At 40.5% G+C, this 15119-nt stretch overlaps 1 protein-coding gene across 3 annotated transcripts in view; it reads right to left on the bottom strand.

Annotated features, from left to right (window-relative positions):
• Positions 1–15119, bottom strand: part of Cdh6 (cadherin 6) — a 140592-nt gene that overhangs the window by 59309 nt on the left and 66164 nt on the right. For all 3 annotated transcript variants that reach the window (XM_052743086.1, XM_052743083.1, XM_052743084.1), the window contains exon 2: positions 1508–1871. In XM_052743086.1, coding sequence (XP_052599046.1) covers positions 1508–1735 — 228 coding nt within the window. In that variant the 5' untranslated portion in view covers positions 1736–1871. The remainder of the gene's footprint in view (positions 1–1507; positions 1872–15119) is intronic.

The following is a 15119-nucleotide window of genomic DNA, read 5'->3' as shown; positions in this document are numbered from 1 at the left end:
GTATTATCGAGATGAGATGGTATCACAATTGGGGAAGAAAAAAAAAAAAGCAGGGGAGGGGATTTCAATCATTTTGACAAGGTGCTTTTTAAAGCTTAATCTTCTATGGTAATAATGCTATTTGCATTGTGAAAGTGCTTTAAAGATTAAAAAAAAAAAAACCCTATTACTCTATTAACACAGTGGCATCAAGTTGCACAGAGGAAATGAAGTACAAGCAAGGGAACATTCTTTCCTCCGTGGTCTCAGCAGGTGTGAGTTGCAAAGCAAATTGGTGACAAGATCCTTGGGGCATCACTGTTGCTGTTCACCAGGTCTCGGGGTATTTTCTCTCTGACTTTATTCCACATTAATAATTCACTGCACTGGAACATTGCCTGGCTACCTCAGCCTAAGCCTCCCTCATTTATAGTGGTAAATACTTAAGGAGAATATTTGCTCAGAGTTATTCAGGGATATTTGATCACAGATTGAAATGTGAACATGCAGCCTTAGGAATCTGCAAAATTTATGCTATTTGCATGATATCCTGATGAAGGTGTTTTAAAATCAATCATAGGCAAGGGCACTTTATCATCTATATTTTTATGTTCATTCTCAGTTTCAGAGATGTGGGACAATTATTTTCTTATCCATACCACCTAATGAAATGCAGAATCTACAAGCTACGTACTGGCTGCCCTGGCTTGTCTTTTACATCTTTGCCCAGGTTAAATTTTCCTCAGTGAGATAGCTGATGACATGAGTAGGTGACACTTCCTTATCGTGACAATTGAAGGGATGCTGCCTCTCGGAGTGAGTTCCAGGACCTCACTCCTCAATCTACTTTCTAGTCAATAAAATGGTCAGACACAGTTTCCTAGAAATAGCACCTTTGTGTAACATGAATCTTTCATCAGCCTTGCTACAGTTGCATCCTAAGAATTTAAGATGCTTGGTTCTGGCCAGTTATCTGGGATAAGACCAACCACTCCCACTTGCAGTAATAGTAACTACTATAGCTAACCTCTGGGGCTGAGTTTGGCCCAGAAAAGGCGACTTCGATTCTGAGAGCCAAGGGTGTAGGGAGAAGCAGAGGTAAGAAACAGTTAAAGTGACTCAGGTTCGGAATGTTTGCTTTCATATGGAGAAAAAGGACTTGCTCTCCTCACAGCATAATCACTCTATTTCTATTTTTAATAGACCCTACTTTACAGAATAGCTGGACCCCATTTTTCCAGCTAAAGTAAAAAAAAAATTAAAGGATTTATGATAATCCTCTGTGGATGGTTGTGGGAGGCTCGTTTTCCACTGGAGCATTCTCTCTGTGTTGCACAGCTAATATTTCTCAGCTTCTTGCTACACTTTCATCCCGCAACTATTCAAGCGAGGAGAAAAAAAGTCTTACCAGATAAGCAACAATTCATACTGTATTGGGGAATAGTTTACTCCCTCCCTGTCTATTTCTCAGCAGTAACTTCTTCAGGCTCTTAAGCTTAGACTGTCAAAGCACCCAAAGGAATCCTACCTTGCCCACATACTGATAATCGGATCCTGTGTATTCCTCCAGGAGGAAGAACTGATTCCACATCCAACTCCTTTTCGAACGGCTCAGCTCATGCCTGCTGTTTGCAGGGAGCTCCAGGGCCCTCCTCTTCGCTGGGAAGCCACTAGTCCTTTTAGATAATGGGCTTGAGAGAGTTGAGTAGGGCTGGCCGACCCAAAAGAGCAGCAAGAAGCACAGGTAAGTTCTCATGCTGATGGCAAGGCAGGCTCTTGAGTCTCTGGGTGGTGAGTTCCCCCTTCCTGAGCGTGTCTCTTTTCACTGCACTGGATCCAAGCTCATTCCTCCTTTCGTTCTTAATGTACTTTGCTTGGCTCTCAGAAGGTATCTGGAAAGAATAATAACATATCAAGTGGTTTTAGAGAAGCTTAAAATTCAGTGTTAGAGCAAATAGGCAGGAAAAAGCACAGACATTTGAATAGCAAAATAACAACAAACAAAGTTGGCTATCAATTTTGAACCAAGGAAAACTGTCTTTTAGGTACACAGAATGCGATATGCGGAAGGGGAGGCACATACCCAGCAGGAAATGCTCTTTCTGCTTTTCCTTTTATATCTCTTACAAATCCGACTTTAAGTAATAGCTTTGCTAGAGTTCAACACACCACGATGGATCATTTCACTACTCGTTTGCTTTGGAATATGTGGGCTGAGATCTGGTTAGAAGCAACGACTGTGTGTGTTTCTGATTCTATTTGCATATTTATCTCCACGAGCAAGTCCAAGGCGAAGAATACCACAGATAATTTCAATTCAATTGAAAGTGGATCATTTTGAAATTTCACTGGAATATACTGAGCACCTGTGATGTGCCAAGCATGAGTCGAGGCAGACCTCTCTCTGCAGACTCTTGGCTGAGGAGATGTGCTATGATGGATCAGCCGGGTCAAATAAGGTTGGAAAACACCATACGCCATCTCTTCAAAATGCAGATTTGCAGAGGGAAGTTTCTGAAGTGATATTTTTTTTTTTTGCAATGGTGATAGTAAGCTTATATTTAATCCCAAAGCTTTGTAAACTTGACCCTCCCTTCCCCACTCCACCCCATTGTGCCATGAGACCTATTTACACTATAAAAATATAGAGAGAATTTATATTTAAGAACCCTGTAATGTGCTTTATGTTGGTAAATTGTAATATGCTATTTGAGCTCATTGAGAAATGGGCTTTAGAAATTTAGTTGTCTCAGAAGGTCACTGAAGATCTCTTGTCTGGGGATAGGCTGCTCCCTTAACGCTGTGGCAGGGAGGAAAGAAACCAGAAAAGCAGCCCAAGAGTAAAAAAAACAAAAAACAAAAAACATTGTGTCTTAGAGAAAGGCAAGCCATCTCCACCTGAGGTGACTATTGTCTGTCCCATGTCAGGAAAATGCCCACAGTGGAAACAGGAAGTTGGATGTTGAGCCATGGGAAGCTCATCCATGGAGAGAAAGCTCAACTGGAACTCCAGCTGATTGTCTCAACATCTCCAATCATTTTTTGGCTGGATTTTATTAACCATGATTTGATGGGCTTGCATTTGCTTTCTCCATCAGGCTACTCAAGTCATCTTTGCTGGATGCTGTGAGTTCCTGATTTGATGATGCTTTGATTTCTATCTGCTCTTTCTACCTATCAAGTACTTGCTGTTTACCATTTTACTTCTGTTTGTGATATACTTAGGGAACTCTCTCATTTGAAACCAAAAGGATGGCTATGGTAGATCATCTTCCATACAGAATAAACTTGTAAGAAATAAGTAAGTAATATTTCAACTTCCTTAGGAAATCCTTGAATTGGATCTCTAAATTTCACTTGCGTTATCAGCAATCAAATTGTTCAAATAGTTTTGATTTTCACAAATGCATTAAACATATCCCAGTATCACAGCAAGGACCACTGACTGTGCAATTTTCAGAAAAGTCAACTATTAAACAATGTGGGTAATTATTTTCCATGGCAATTATTAATTTTCAAGAACGCAAACTATTATTTAAAAAATCGTGGAGCCAGACTCTTGGCAAAGATGTCCAGTTTGATTCAATGGCGTATGCAATTAAAGTCAGACATGCCACATCTCCTCCCTACACTCTCCTTCTGCCTCGGCCTCCAAAGGGTGCTGGCATTACATTCCTGCCCCACCACAACTGGCCTACATTCCTTGAAAAAAAGAATCCAATGAATCCAACAGATAACACACTTATCACACTATTCGAATATTTTCTTGAATAATGCACCAATAACTACAAGAACTTGGTGATGAGAACATGATGGTTATTGGGTGGGAGAATCCTCTTAAAACTATACAGATAAACATCATCGGTAATTGGTCCAGTATTTTTGTTTCCACTTGACCACTGGTATCCTATCACACAAATGTATATAGCTGATAAGGATTTTAACTTTGTGTTGTTGTTTTCTTCACCCCAGCCTTGAGTAATTATAGACATTTAACATGGCAATTCTATTGGAAAGGAAAAATATTTCATCATATTCAGCATTTTCAAAATTTTATTTGATTATTATGCATCTTCTTGACAGCAGACTGGGGAAGTTGAAAGTTCCACAGGTGACAGAGTCTGCACTGTGACTGTTAGTCAAGTTGGAGAAATGCCAGGCCACAGTATACTCCTCAGGCCTTAGCCTCAGCACAGGTGTGGGTCGTCCGAGGATCCGTTAGGCAGGGATGATTCTTCCTTCTCTTCTTGGTTGGAGCAGGGAAGGGACTGAGAGAGCATGTGGAGAAAAGCTCTCCAGAGATGCTTATTCATTTTTAGAAATAGAGATTACGCTGAGGTTGATTCAGTGAAAATTACATTTTTCTTAATTTCCCACATTCGCCATTATTTGAGAAGACAAATCCTGCAGTGAAGAATTACTGCTCTGCTCTGTGTGTGCCCCGTGGTGCTGGCAGGAGAGAGGGCTGGAGAGAATGGAGGTGTCAGCTGCTGAAAGCTGACTCCTAAAGGCCATTTTAAAGAAAAATTCATCCCTGTGGGCGTTGTATGCAAACTCTACAAGCTGTTGCCACTTGAATATTAAATATTAGTTCTTTTTTAATACCACAGATACCAAAATGTCAAGTATTTCATTTTTTTTTCTTAGTTAGTAATGAGCTTTTAAAGCGATGCAAATTTAGGCAGTTTCCATGTGCACTGTAACGTTAGTGTTGCTATAATCCAGTTCCTGTATCAATCTGACAGGCTGAGACCTAATGAAAAACTCAATATGCAAAACAGAATGACGACTATCTGCTCATATTTGATGTTAGTTTTTTTAGAAGGGTGTATTTCTATGTAATTTAATCCCTATAAATCTGGAAAAACTGCCTAATTGCATTTGACCACAGTTTCTTTTTTTCTTTTGTTGGCAGGGTTATTTTAGTATCTACTCCAGAGAGGGGCAGTTTCAGGAGTAAATGAGTCACTGTGTGCAAGAACCTGAAATGGTGCCTGCCACTTAAAAATGTATTGCTAAATACTAGCTATTATTATTCTTGTTAATACCATTTGTATTGCAACCACAGATCCAAATATAACACAGTGGGAGTCTGAGGATGGTCAAGTCCCTCTTAGGACTAAGTTTTTGCATTATCCAGAAAACACCTCCAAGCAAGTCAGAATTCTTTCAAAGTTCAAGAATAGAAGCCCTTTAGGAACAGGGTAGACCCATTTGCTAATTGTTTACTTTCGTGTGGCATTCAGTTCAGTTCTGACAGTTAAGAGTGTGGAAAAGGAAAGCAGACATCCCCTATCTCTGTGGCTGCTGCTCAGTGAAGGAAGGGGACATGGACAAAAGTAGCGTGCCCTAGAGAAGCCACACATTCATGGAATGTATGTGTTTTTCTTCCTGTCCATCTCACAATGTTAAGATTACAAAGAAATCTTTACTTTACTCAGGTGTAAAAAATACCAGGGCCAGCTTCCACTTAGTTTTATCTTTGTACTGGTCCTGGTAATCAGCATGCTGACACAATTCTCATTGTAGTGTTAGATAAGAATTTGATATAACTAGGACAAACACTATTTACATTTTAGACTTTGCCTAATCCAAAATTATGAAGTGGGAAATAATTGAACATAGTCCAAGCACATGTCTTTACTGTACAACAGCAATAATGACAGCAACCACCTCCCCAGGGTTCAAGGTGTTGAAGGTCAGGGAGTCGGGCAAAGAAGTGCAGAGAACCATGAGAACTTCGAGGAGTGTGGGAAGCTGGGCATCCCTGAGCAGCGGGGACAGGAGAGAAGCACGGGGCAAACAGCAATGGATGTGAGGCTCATTCTGTAGTCTCCCGAAGTCAGCTGGACGGACGAAGAACTGAGGGCATGCACTCATGCTGGATTTTAAAATTGTGGGCACGGTGTTCAATCAGGAAAGAGCCAGAAGATAGATGGTGGGAGAGGGAAGCACAACAAAGTTGAGACTGTACCAGTGTGCCACCCTTCCCCCTCCTTGCATGCCTGTTGGCATCAAGAGTAAATCAGCGAGGCGCATAAACAACGCCATAAACACTCAAATTGAACCGTCCAATTACAGTCGAATGGTAGCTTATGAAGACCCTGACTCTCCTTTGGATTTTCTTTTGGGAGCAAACTTGCTTTTCCTTAAAGGCAATTGTAATCTCTGAAAGTTGGTTTGTGAAAGTGCTTAATCCAGAGAAACAGTTTGAATCTCGTAGAAGTTTTATGTTAGTGATATGCAGAAGGCAATTAAGATGTTTATGTATAGTAGGGCAACACCCCCCTACCCCCATAACGTTAGTAATTGCATGTACGGAGACTGTATTTGCCTAGAAGACAATATCAACTTTAGTTATCACAAGAATGCTTAGTTAAAGGGGCTGGAGAGATGGCTCAGTCATTAAGAGCACTGGCTACACTTCCAGAGGACCTGGGTTCATTCCTACCACCCACATGGCAGCTCACAACTGTCTGTAGCTCCAGTTCCAGGAGATATGACACCCTCACACAGACATACATGCAGACAAAACACCAATGAATGTAAAATAAAAATAAACAAATCATTACAAATAAAGAATACTTAATCAAGTCCAGGTTTTACTCATATATGCCATTTAGAAAGTTGGATTCATTAATTCAGGTTCTACCAATTTCCAATATGTAATGATTAATCCAGAAGCTGAGTTGATGTTCTCCATTGATTAGCAAAACAGTTCCTTTAGATTTCAGACTTTAATAATATAAAAATGTTTCATTGGATATGTAGACTGAGAAAGAGAATTACAAGGTCTTCAAGTTCCCTGGGGCACTTTGGAATCACCTTTCATTCACAAATCATTAATATGCTAATTAGAAAATGTCTCCATTGATTGAATTGCTTCTCTGGTGACTTATGTTTGCTAACAGTTTGAACGACTTGACTGTATTATCTGGTTTTGATGCTGATTCCATTACACTATTTACAGACAAATAATATTAGATATATTGAAAGCGATATAATTACACTAATGCTTTAAAGTTCAGACTTGGCATACATTTATTTGCCCTAGTGTTGGTGATTAATTCTAATCAGGACAATGTTTCTACACTCTGTCTAGTTTACAAATGAAACCAAACACATCCACTGTTTTGCATGTGGGGGTCTTCAGTTGGGTATTGAAAGCACAGGAAACATTCAGGAAAGCAATGCTGTGAACTTTCTTTAACCACTGGCCATAGTAAAAGAATTGAAAAAATTGATGATGAAACTATTTCTTCAGATAAATGACGTTGAATACATGTATCTGTATGGTAGCACAATATTTTGCTTGAGGCTACCCACAGAAAACGTTGCTACAAAAATCTACACTAAGTCATCTCAGTCATAAGCATAGCTTCTTAGCCCATCTGCCATCAATACCTTTACTTTTCCACTTTATAATTAATGAAGTAGGAAACAGCTGGTTGTTTATAACTACTTAGCTTTGTTCCTGACCCCATTGCACTCCAGAAGCTTGACATTCTTTTTACAATTATCGTTGGGCAGTTTCATACATTAATATAACAAATTTAGTTGTTTTTGCCCCTCATTCCCCCACCCTCCCTCTCCCTGTCCTGTTAAAACCCATCTTCTCCCAACATCTCCCTCATACTTTAACGCCTTCTTTCTGTGTGATTCACTGACTTGAATTAAGAGTCTCTCGCCCAAGTGTGGGTGGAAGGTTATTTAGTGGGACAAGGACAACTCTCAGGGTCTATACCACTGTGTAAGTGTTATGATGTCCTTAACTGTCACTATCAATGGTTCTTTAGGGAGGGGAGTGATCTCATGGGCCCTCCCCTGTTCTTCATGAAGTGGGAGACAGGCCTAGGCTTGTGCAGGTCCTGCACAGATAACCACAGCTGCAGCGAATGCATGAGTACAGCTGCTGTGTCACATCTGGATGATGTCATTTTGCTGCACACCTCCTCATATGCTAGCTCTTGCATTCCTTCTGCTCCCTCTGAACATGTTCTCAAGTCCCACTTTGGTGCACTGGGGCCAGGATATTGTTTAGTACATTAAAATCTATCGAGTTAAGGAAGTAGAACATATACCAGGATGAATTAAACTGTAGTGCTAAACAAACACATAAAAAAGAGTTTAATAGCCAATTAAGGTTGTTTAAGATTAATTCTTTTAATCACTCAACAAACTTGGTTGAATGGGTTGCCATCTGCTGTGACTAAAAATGCATCTATTGGACATGGAGGATCTTCTGGAAGTGGTCGACATGAGGATAGCACCATCAGAAAATATTTGGTAGGGATTTCACTTGAAGTCTTCATTTCTAAACCCCCATTTCATTTTTCTGTAAATGTCAAAGTCACTGTGGAGTAAAATTGGTTCCGTTTCATGTGTGTAATGAACTCCACTGAAATGTGTCAGGCGGCTTTGGCACCTCTCCCCATGTAGCGCTTCCCTTGTGCCAATGAATCATCATGGCAGCAGCCATCAAAGGATGCCTGATTTTTTTGTAAATGTTTATATTTGTGAACAACATGCCAAGCTGTTTGCAAACGAATGCATTTCCAGATGAAGCCATTTCAACAGTATTACTATCATTCTAAAATCGTATTCCACACATTAGATCAATGAAGATAAAATCAAATGTGGTATAGTACATAAAACGGGGTTTTATATGTAGTTGGGGCTCAAGGAGTATTTGGTTTGAGATATATAGGACAAAAGAAACACGTGTGAATCAAAGACCCCCTTCTTGTTCTACATGTAGAAAAATGCCTAAAATTGCCTAAATTATGTTATTGTCAGAGAAATGATCACAATGTGGATAAGACTAGACTCTTCATGCCATATATCTGGGTCAAAAATCTCAGTTCTCCCCAATAAGAGCTGGGCAAATAGAGAACCTCAGTTTTCTCTATCCATAGTAGCTACCTCTCAGATGCCTGGGAAGATGAAGTAAACATCTGAAGATGTGTGGTTTGGCTGCGACACTCAAATGTCTGCCATGACTTCAAAGTCAGAGAATGACTTAGCAAAGGGTACACGTAGGCCATCCTTGGGCCATATGTTGCCTCTCAAGTATTTCTATTTTGACTTTTTAAAGTCAGGTATCAATGCCATTACCTAGTTACAAACACAAACTACAAGGCCAACCCACAGGACAAGAAATGCCCACAGATGTAAGGGGGCATGACGATGATGGGCATCACCAACTGCTCTCAGATTGGATTGGAGCCTGCTCTATAGGAGGGAAGACATACCTGGTACTGTAAATCCAGTTAAAAACCCATGGTAAAAGAGGCCATAGGCCCTTGGGGAGAACTCATTACTGTTGTTTAGCAACACTGACATGGTACCAAATTGTAATAAAAATATTGTTTATACCCATAGGCAAATGCAACTCTCATCCTTAATCAGAGAAGCTTCTCTTTCCAGTGAATGTTGGTGAGTGCAGATGCTCATAGCTGCTCAACATGCTTAGAATAAATGGTAGAGAAGTACTCATCCCTAAGCAAGACATTTTATCACCCCTTCTATGGGTCAGGTGACATTGTGGAAGAGGGAGCAGAACATATGGATGAGCCCCAAGGATGTGAGACTGAGAAATACTATCATTAGGGCATTACAAAGCTCTTGCAAAAAGGATCTCACAGCAGCTGAAGTTGTTTGCTCTGGGCCTGAAGAGATTGGGTCTGTCAACAGCCAATCATGGATTGGGGCGGGGCTCAAAAAGTCCTAATGAACTATTGGCAAATGATGGATTCTGGGATAGTCAATGTCTTCCGTTGCATACTTAAAGGTGAACCTACCAGACTCCGGTGGATGGTTCCAAACCTGTGACCACACATGTGGTCCTGGTTAAAATCAGTGAGGGTGTGAAACAAAACAAAAAGGCCTGAGAAGGGAATCTGTGGAGTGCAGGGGAGATGTTAGGGGTAGGTGGCTAGAGGATGAGAGTGAACAGAACACACTAATATCTGTATGACATAATCAAAGAATAGATTTCATCAATGTAAAAAGTAAATAAAAAAGTTGAATCATGTTTATCTTCAAAATGAACTGAACCTGAATCTTAGCGGTTCTCACTTTTATTATGGAGTGTGGAGATCTGCCCTCTACAGCAGTACTTCCTGCTTGCCAGGGTCCGCACTGCTCCTTACTGTCTTCCCTCAAAAGGGCTTATGTCTAGCTGTCATGTGTTACCTTGTTTTCGTGGATCCACTTGCAACATTCCCTCATGTACCTCGCCTGGCTCCTGGGGGCCTTCAGGCTTGTGAGCCCTGTCTCTCTCTAAAAAGATTTACTGATGCGAAGAAAGGAAAAGAGAAAGTATTTGATACTTTTAATTAGCTGTTCATGGCATGAATTTTAAACGTTTCTATAGCAGACCATATGTTTAGGCTATAGAACTGGATGAAAGACTTGCTTTCATATTACCCTCTGTTTGTGTGTTAGGTTCCTCTGGCAGTGACATTAATTTTTCGCTTTTTGACATGGAGCCACTTAAGACAATGCAACTTAAACGAGACCGGGAGATGTCAAAACTCACTAATCAATCAGCATAAATGGCTTCCAGATTTCATTGAGTTTGCTCTTCCTTCAGTCCTTAATGAAAGGGCAGCCTGGGAGAATTTGCTGGTAGCTATGGGCAAGCAGGAGACAGAGTATTTTCATTGGTATGAGAAGTTCAACAGGTCCAGCCTTATTAAATTATAAAAGGAGTCACATGATTGGGTGTATCACTGAGTAGCTGTGAACTTGATATATCATCGGTATATGTGTTCAAGGCTTGTACTTACATAAAGCATAATGGGGAGTGGACGTTATTATTTTTTGCTGATGTAATTTATCATTTCTTATATTAAGTCTTTTAATGAATGTTTTGCTTTTATCAGTGATGTCTAACTCATTCACACCATTCTGGTTAACATTTAATATATCCTGTTTCTGGACCCACTATGTGCCAGATCCCCACTAAGTACATCATGATGATCCCAGGAGTAGATAATAGAGATTGAAGCTCAGAGTGGTAGAGCCACTTGTTCGAGATCATTCAGTGAGCATTATGATGAAGTTAAATCCTAACAGAGTCATCAGAGGAAAGTGGCCTTACCCTGAACCCCTCTGAGGAAGTCACAGGCCAGGCTCAATATAGCCATGACCTTAGAATTGATTCTTCATGACTTTCCTAAAAATTATCTCCAGCACAGGTCCCCAAGGGGCAAAAATAGTCATCACAAAGCATATGCGCTAAATAAGAACAGCAAACAAACATCTGTGCCATGCCAGGTAAGTAAGTAAGTCCTACAGCAGTCTGCTGAGATGGGGCCACCCTCTTATCTTGTTGTATAGTTGAGAAACACAGGATTAGAGGGTCTGGAGACTGTGCCCAAGAGGATACACCGAGTGAGTGGCAATCATCTACATGTTTCTTCTTCACCAAGACATCAACCATCCCATTTGTGTTTTGCTTATGAAACAACATCTAGGTTTTATTTGCTCTCATTTCAGGCAAAAGTTCTACAAATTTATCATGAGCTTTCTAGATCCCCACCAAATTGAAGACAAGGCAAGTGGTACTGGAGGCCGGGCTTTTCACATTGGAGGGAGGAGTAACTGAAGCTCAGGGAGTAGCTGCAAAGGCAGGCGGAGGAGATGGGAGGGAGGGAGGAAATCAGAGCCTGGCCTTGGGAGAGCCATGGAGACTTACGATCCAGCGCTAAGAGCTGAGCCTGGAATATAGTAACACTAAATACAATATGTAGATGTAAAAGGGGTGAAAGCGTGCATGCAGCCTATAAGCATGAGATGCATGTAGAACGAGATTCATGAGTTAATAATGATCTAAGGAGTAAGCATGAACGTATGGGGACTCTGGAGAGCTTGAAGGGCATCACTATGATACAAACACATGGACACATACAACGATGGCCCTAAACAGCTAAGAAAAGATTCCAATTATCCTGAATATTTGGCATGAGAAAGCATAGATATATAGAATAAATTTAAGAATTACTTTTAAAAGTTGCTATAGCAGTATTTATAAGATCTTCCTCTCTCTCTCTCTCTCTCTCTCTCTCTCTCTCTCTCTCTCTCTCTCTCTCTCTCTCACACACACACACACACACACACACACACACACACACACACACCTTGTGCAAGCTTTTATATATCTCTAGGCTTTTGTTTCTCAAGTATGAAATTAGAGGGCTAGCTTAGCAGCAGGAGAGAAGCGCAGACCAGGTCCAGCTTACCCATGTATGTCCCTCCACTAACACTTACAAGGCCCAAGACATTGCCAAGGCTTGGCACGTTGAGCTTCTGTTTCCTCACTTTTCACTCAAGAGTAGTAGAGTTGTGGGTTTCAGGGGAGGTGGTGAATAAAACGTCCCTTGTTCTCTTTCAAATTACAAATAAATGAAGAAATAAAGGAGTCATAGATGGAATAAAATTACATTCTTTATCATTAAAAAAAAAAAAAAAGCCAGGTAGAAAAGACGGCTTAGTGTAAAAGTCAAGTAGGATTTCTAAGTAAACTCTGGAATTAGGCAGGCTCCCACTGAGCCTGGGTTACCCTTTATTTTGCCTTTAAAAAAAAAGAAAGAAGAAATGGTTTGTACCTTTGGATTGCAGGCTCTGATTCGACAGTTCAGAGCCCAAGTGAATGAGCTTCCTCTCCTATGCCTAGCCAGCTCAAGGTATAGAAGCAGAGGACAGGAGAAAGTGATGGGTAGATGCCATCTTAACCCCCACTAATTAAAAGCATCATTAGAAACACAGTGTTCCCAAGAGCCAATTCATCACTTATTATTTATTGAAAATTCTTGAATTTACAGGTTTGCCTCTTGGAGTTGTTCACACCATCACTAAAAGGAAAAAATATGAATAATTTAAAGATGGAGAGCTTAAAGGTTCCCTAAAAATATCTTTTGCTTCAGGTCAATCAATGCATTACACACAAAATAAATTCTTTTCCACTTTGCCTCACCTTTCCCAACACACACACACACACACACACACACACACACACACACACGAACAGATGCATGCATGCATGCATACAGAAAGAATAACAATTTAGATATTTTTATGTGCTTCAGACACTTGCCTGTTAACACTGAAATGCTACTGTGGCTATTCTCATCCAAAAGGAAAACCGTATTTTTAGAGGTGTAGGGAGCAAACAGTCAAAGCTTCACTGCTGTCTGGGAAGCTTTGTTCGTTCAGTGTGTTTTATGTAACACTATTTGCAGAGGATTCATACTCTAAATTAGATGCTTCTTAGAATATCTTGGTGTAATAACTTAGAAGAAATGTATTTTAATAAGTAATGCATGACAATTTAAAGAGGCAGTACAACATTCAAAGAGTTCTTTGAGATTAAAAAAAAATATGAAGGGAACTTGTGAAGGTGAAGACGTACGTTGTAACTAATTGGAGATGTTTGCTGACCACGAAATTAAACTTGCACTAGACAGTGAGACAATATGCTTGAATGGAATACCGGGTGCTGTATCAACTTTGATTGCCTTCATTTGGAAACTTTAATTAGAACCCCTGTTTGCTTGAGTCAAATTGTGCATAAAATATCACACAAAAACATTTTAAAAGAGAATTTTAATTATACCACGAAAGAAATGCCCCTGTTCAATGTTTACTAAACACTTGCCAGAACAAGTTAATTAATACATGCTTAAAATATGTGAGAGAAGAAGAAGGAAAAGAGGGGGGGGGGAAATCACATTTATCTTTTGTCAAGGTCTGCTCCAGTTGTCACAGGAGTTCCGGTTTCAATTTAACAACTGTCTGTCACAGTGCACATGTATAATTATAAACAATGGGTGGCCAGACAGCGCAGGCCAGGGGAGAGCGCTTCCCCACTGGAAGCCCTGTTCCAAGCTATTGCTCAGCACTGCTGTCTGCTCCACAGCTGTCCAATCAAGTGCTTTTCCCTTCATCTTCCTTTGTGCTACGTATCAGGGTGCTCAGTTATTGCTTCCTCACATAGGTCAGGAATATGGCTTTTTTAATTATTTAAAACGATAGAAAAATATTTTTAATAAAAAGACCATATGTGGAGAGAAAGACCATATTTGGGTGGCATTGAGTTTTTACTCCTTATTTCATTTCTTTATTTAAAAAAATTTTCAATTTACATTTATTGGTGTGTGGGAGTGGGAGCATGTGTGGGTGGAGGTCAGGGGACAACTTTTGGAAGTTGATTCTCTCCTATCAGGTGGGTTCCAGAGATTGAACTCAGATCCTCAGACTTGGCAGCAAGACCTTTCCTGGCTGAGTCATCTGGCCAGCCCCTTTCTGTTTCAGTCACTTAGCTGTTTTTTGCTTTATACTGATCTCTCACTTTCCCTGTCTGTGAATGTGAGCCGTGACCACTTGTATTAGAAAGATGAATACTGGCAAGCCACTGAGGGGCTACTATAATACTAAGGGGTACCAGTCTTTCTGAGATATGCCATTACCTTAGAAAGTTTATGGAAAATCAGAAGAAAAAGTACCTAAAACTAATTCTGAACCCTTTTAGAGAAAGCATGTAGTGCATTAATTCTCTCTGCCATTATTAGAAAGATTTACTTAAACTCTCTCAGCCTCTCTGTTTCTAAACAGTAGGCCATTTGTCAAGACCCAAGACCACGACTGTTCTTTTCCTGCAAACTATTCTCATATCCGTTTTGTCCAGAAGCATTTCTGAAATGGTGTTCTGTATGGGGCTTGCTAAAATTTGTTCTCATGTTACTGAAGCCAATTGCCGAATTTCTCTAACCCACTAGTCTGGCCTGATCCCACGTGTGTTTACAAAATGACCCCGACTTGAAATTCTGCTCCAGTGGAGACAGGAGAGGTGGTCTCGGCTCAGCCTGCACTGCATTAAATAGAAACCGTGCTAGAGTCAACATGTCTGTGACTCTGCAAAATTCATACTTCATCCCGAGTGTGACGGTGGTTGAGGTAAGGGTCTGGAGGTAGTTAAGTCGTGGGGGAAGAGCCCTCATGAATGAGGTTAGTGCCTGATAAAAGAAATCCTAGGCAGCTCCCTCACCTGCTTCTGTTGGGTGAGGAGGAAGTGAAGAGACAGCTAAGCAAGCAGCAAGCCAGCCCGCCAGTAGACGATCCTGCTGGGGTTCATTCTT

This window comes from Peromyscus californicus, unplaced genomic scaffold (genome assembly GCF_007827085.1).
Source record: "Peromyscus californicus insignis strain IS unplaced genomic scaffold, ASM782708v3 Scaffold_18__1_contigs__length_77618521, whole genome shotgun sequence".
Lineage (NCBI taxonomy): Eukaryota > Metazoa > Chordata > Mammalia > Rodentia > Cricetidae > Peromyscus > Peromyscus californicus.
This window is presented reverse-complemented; position numbering and strand designations above follow the sequence as displayed.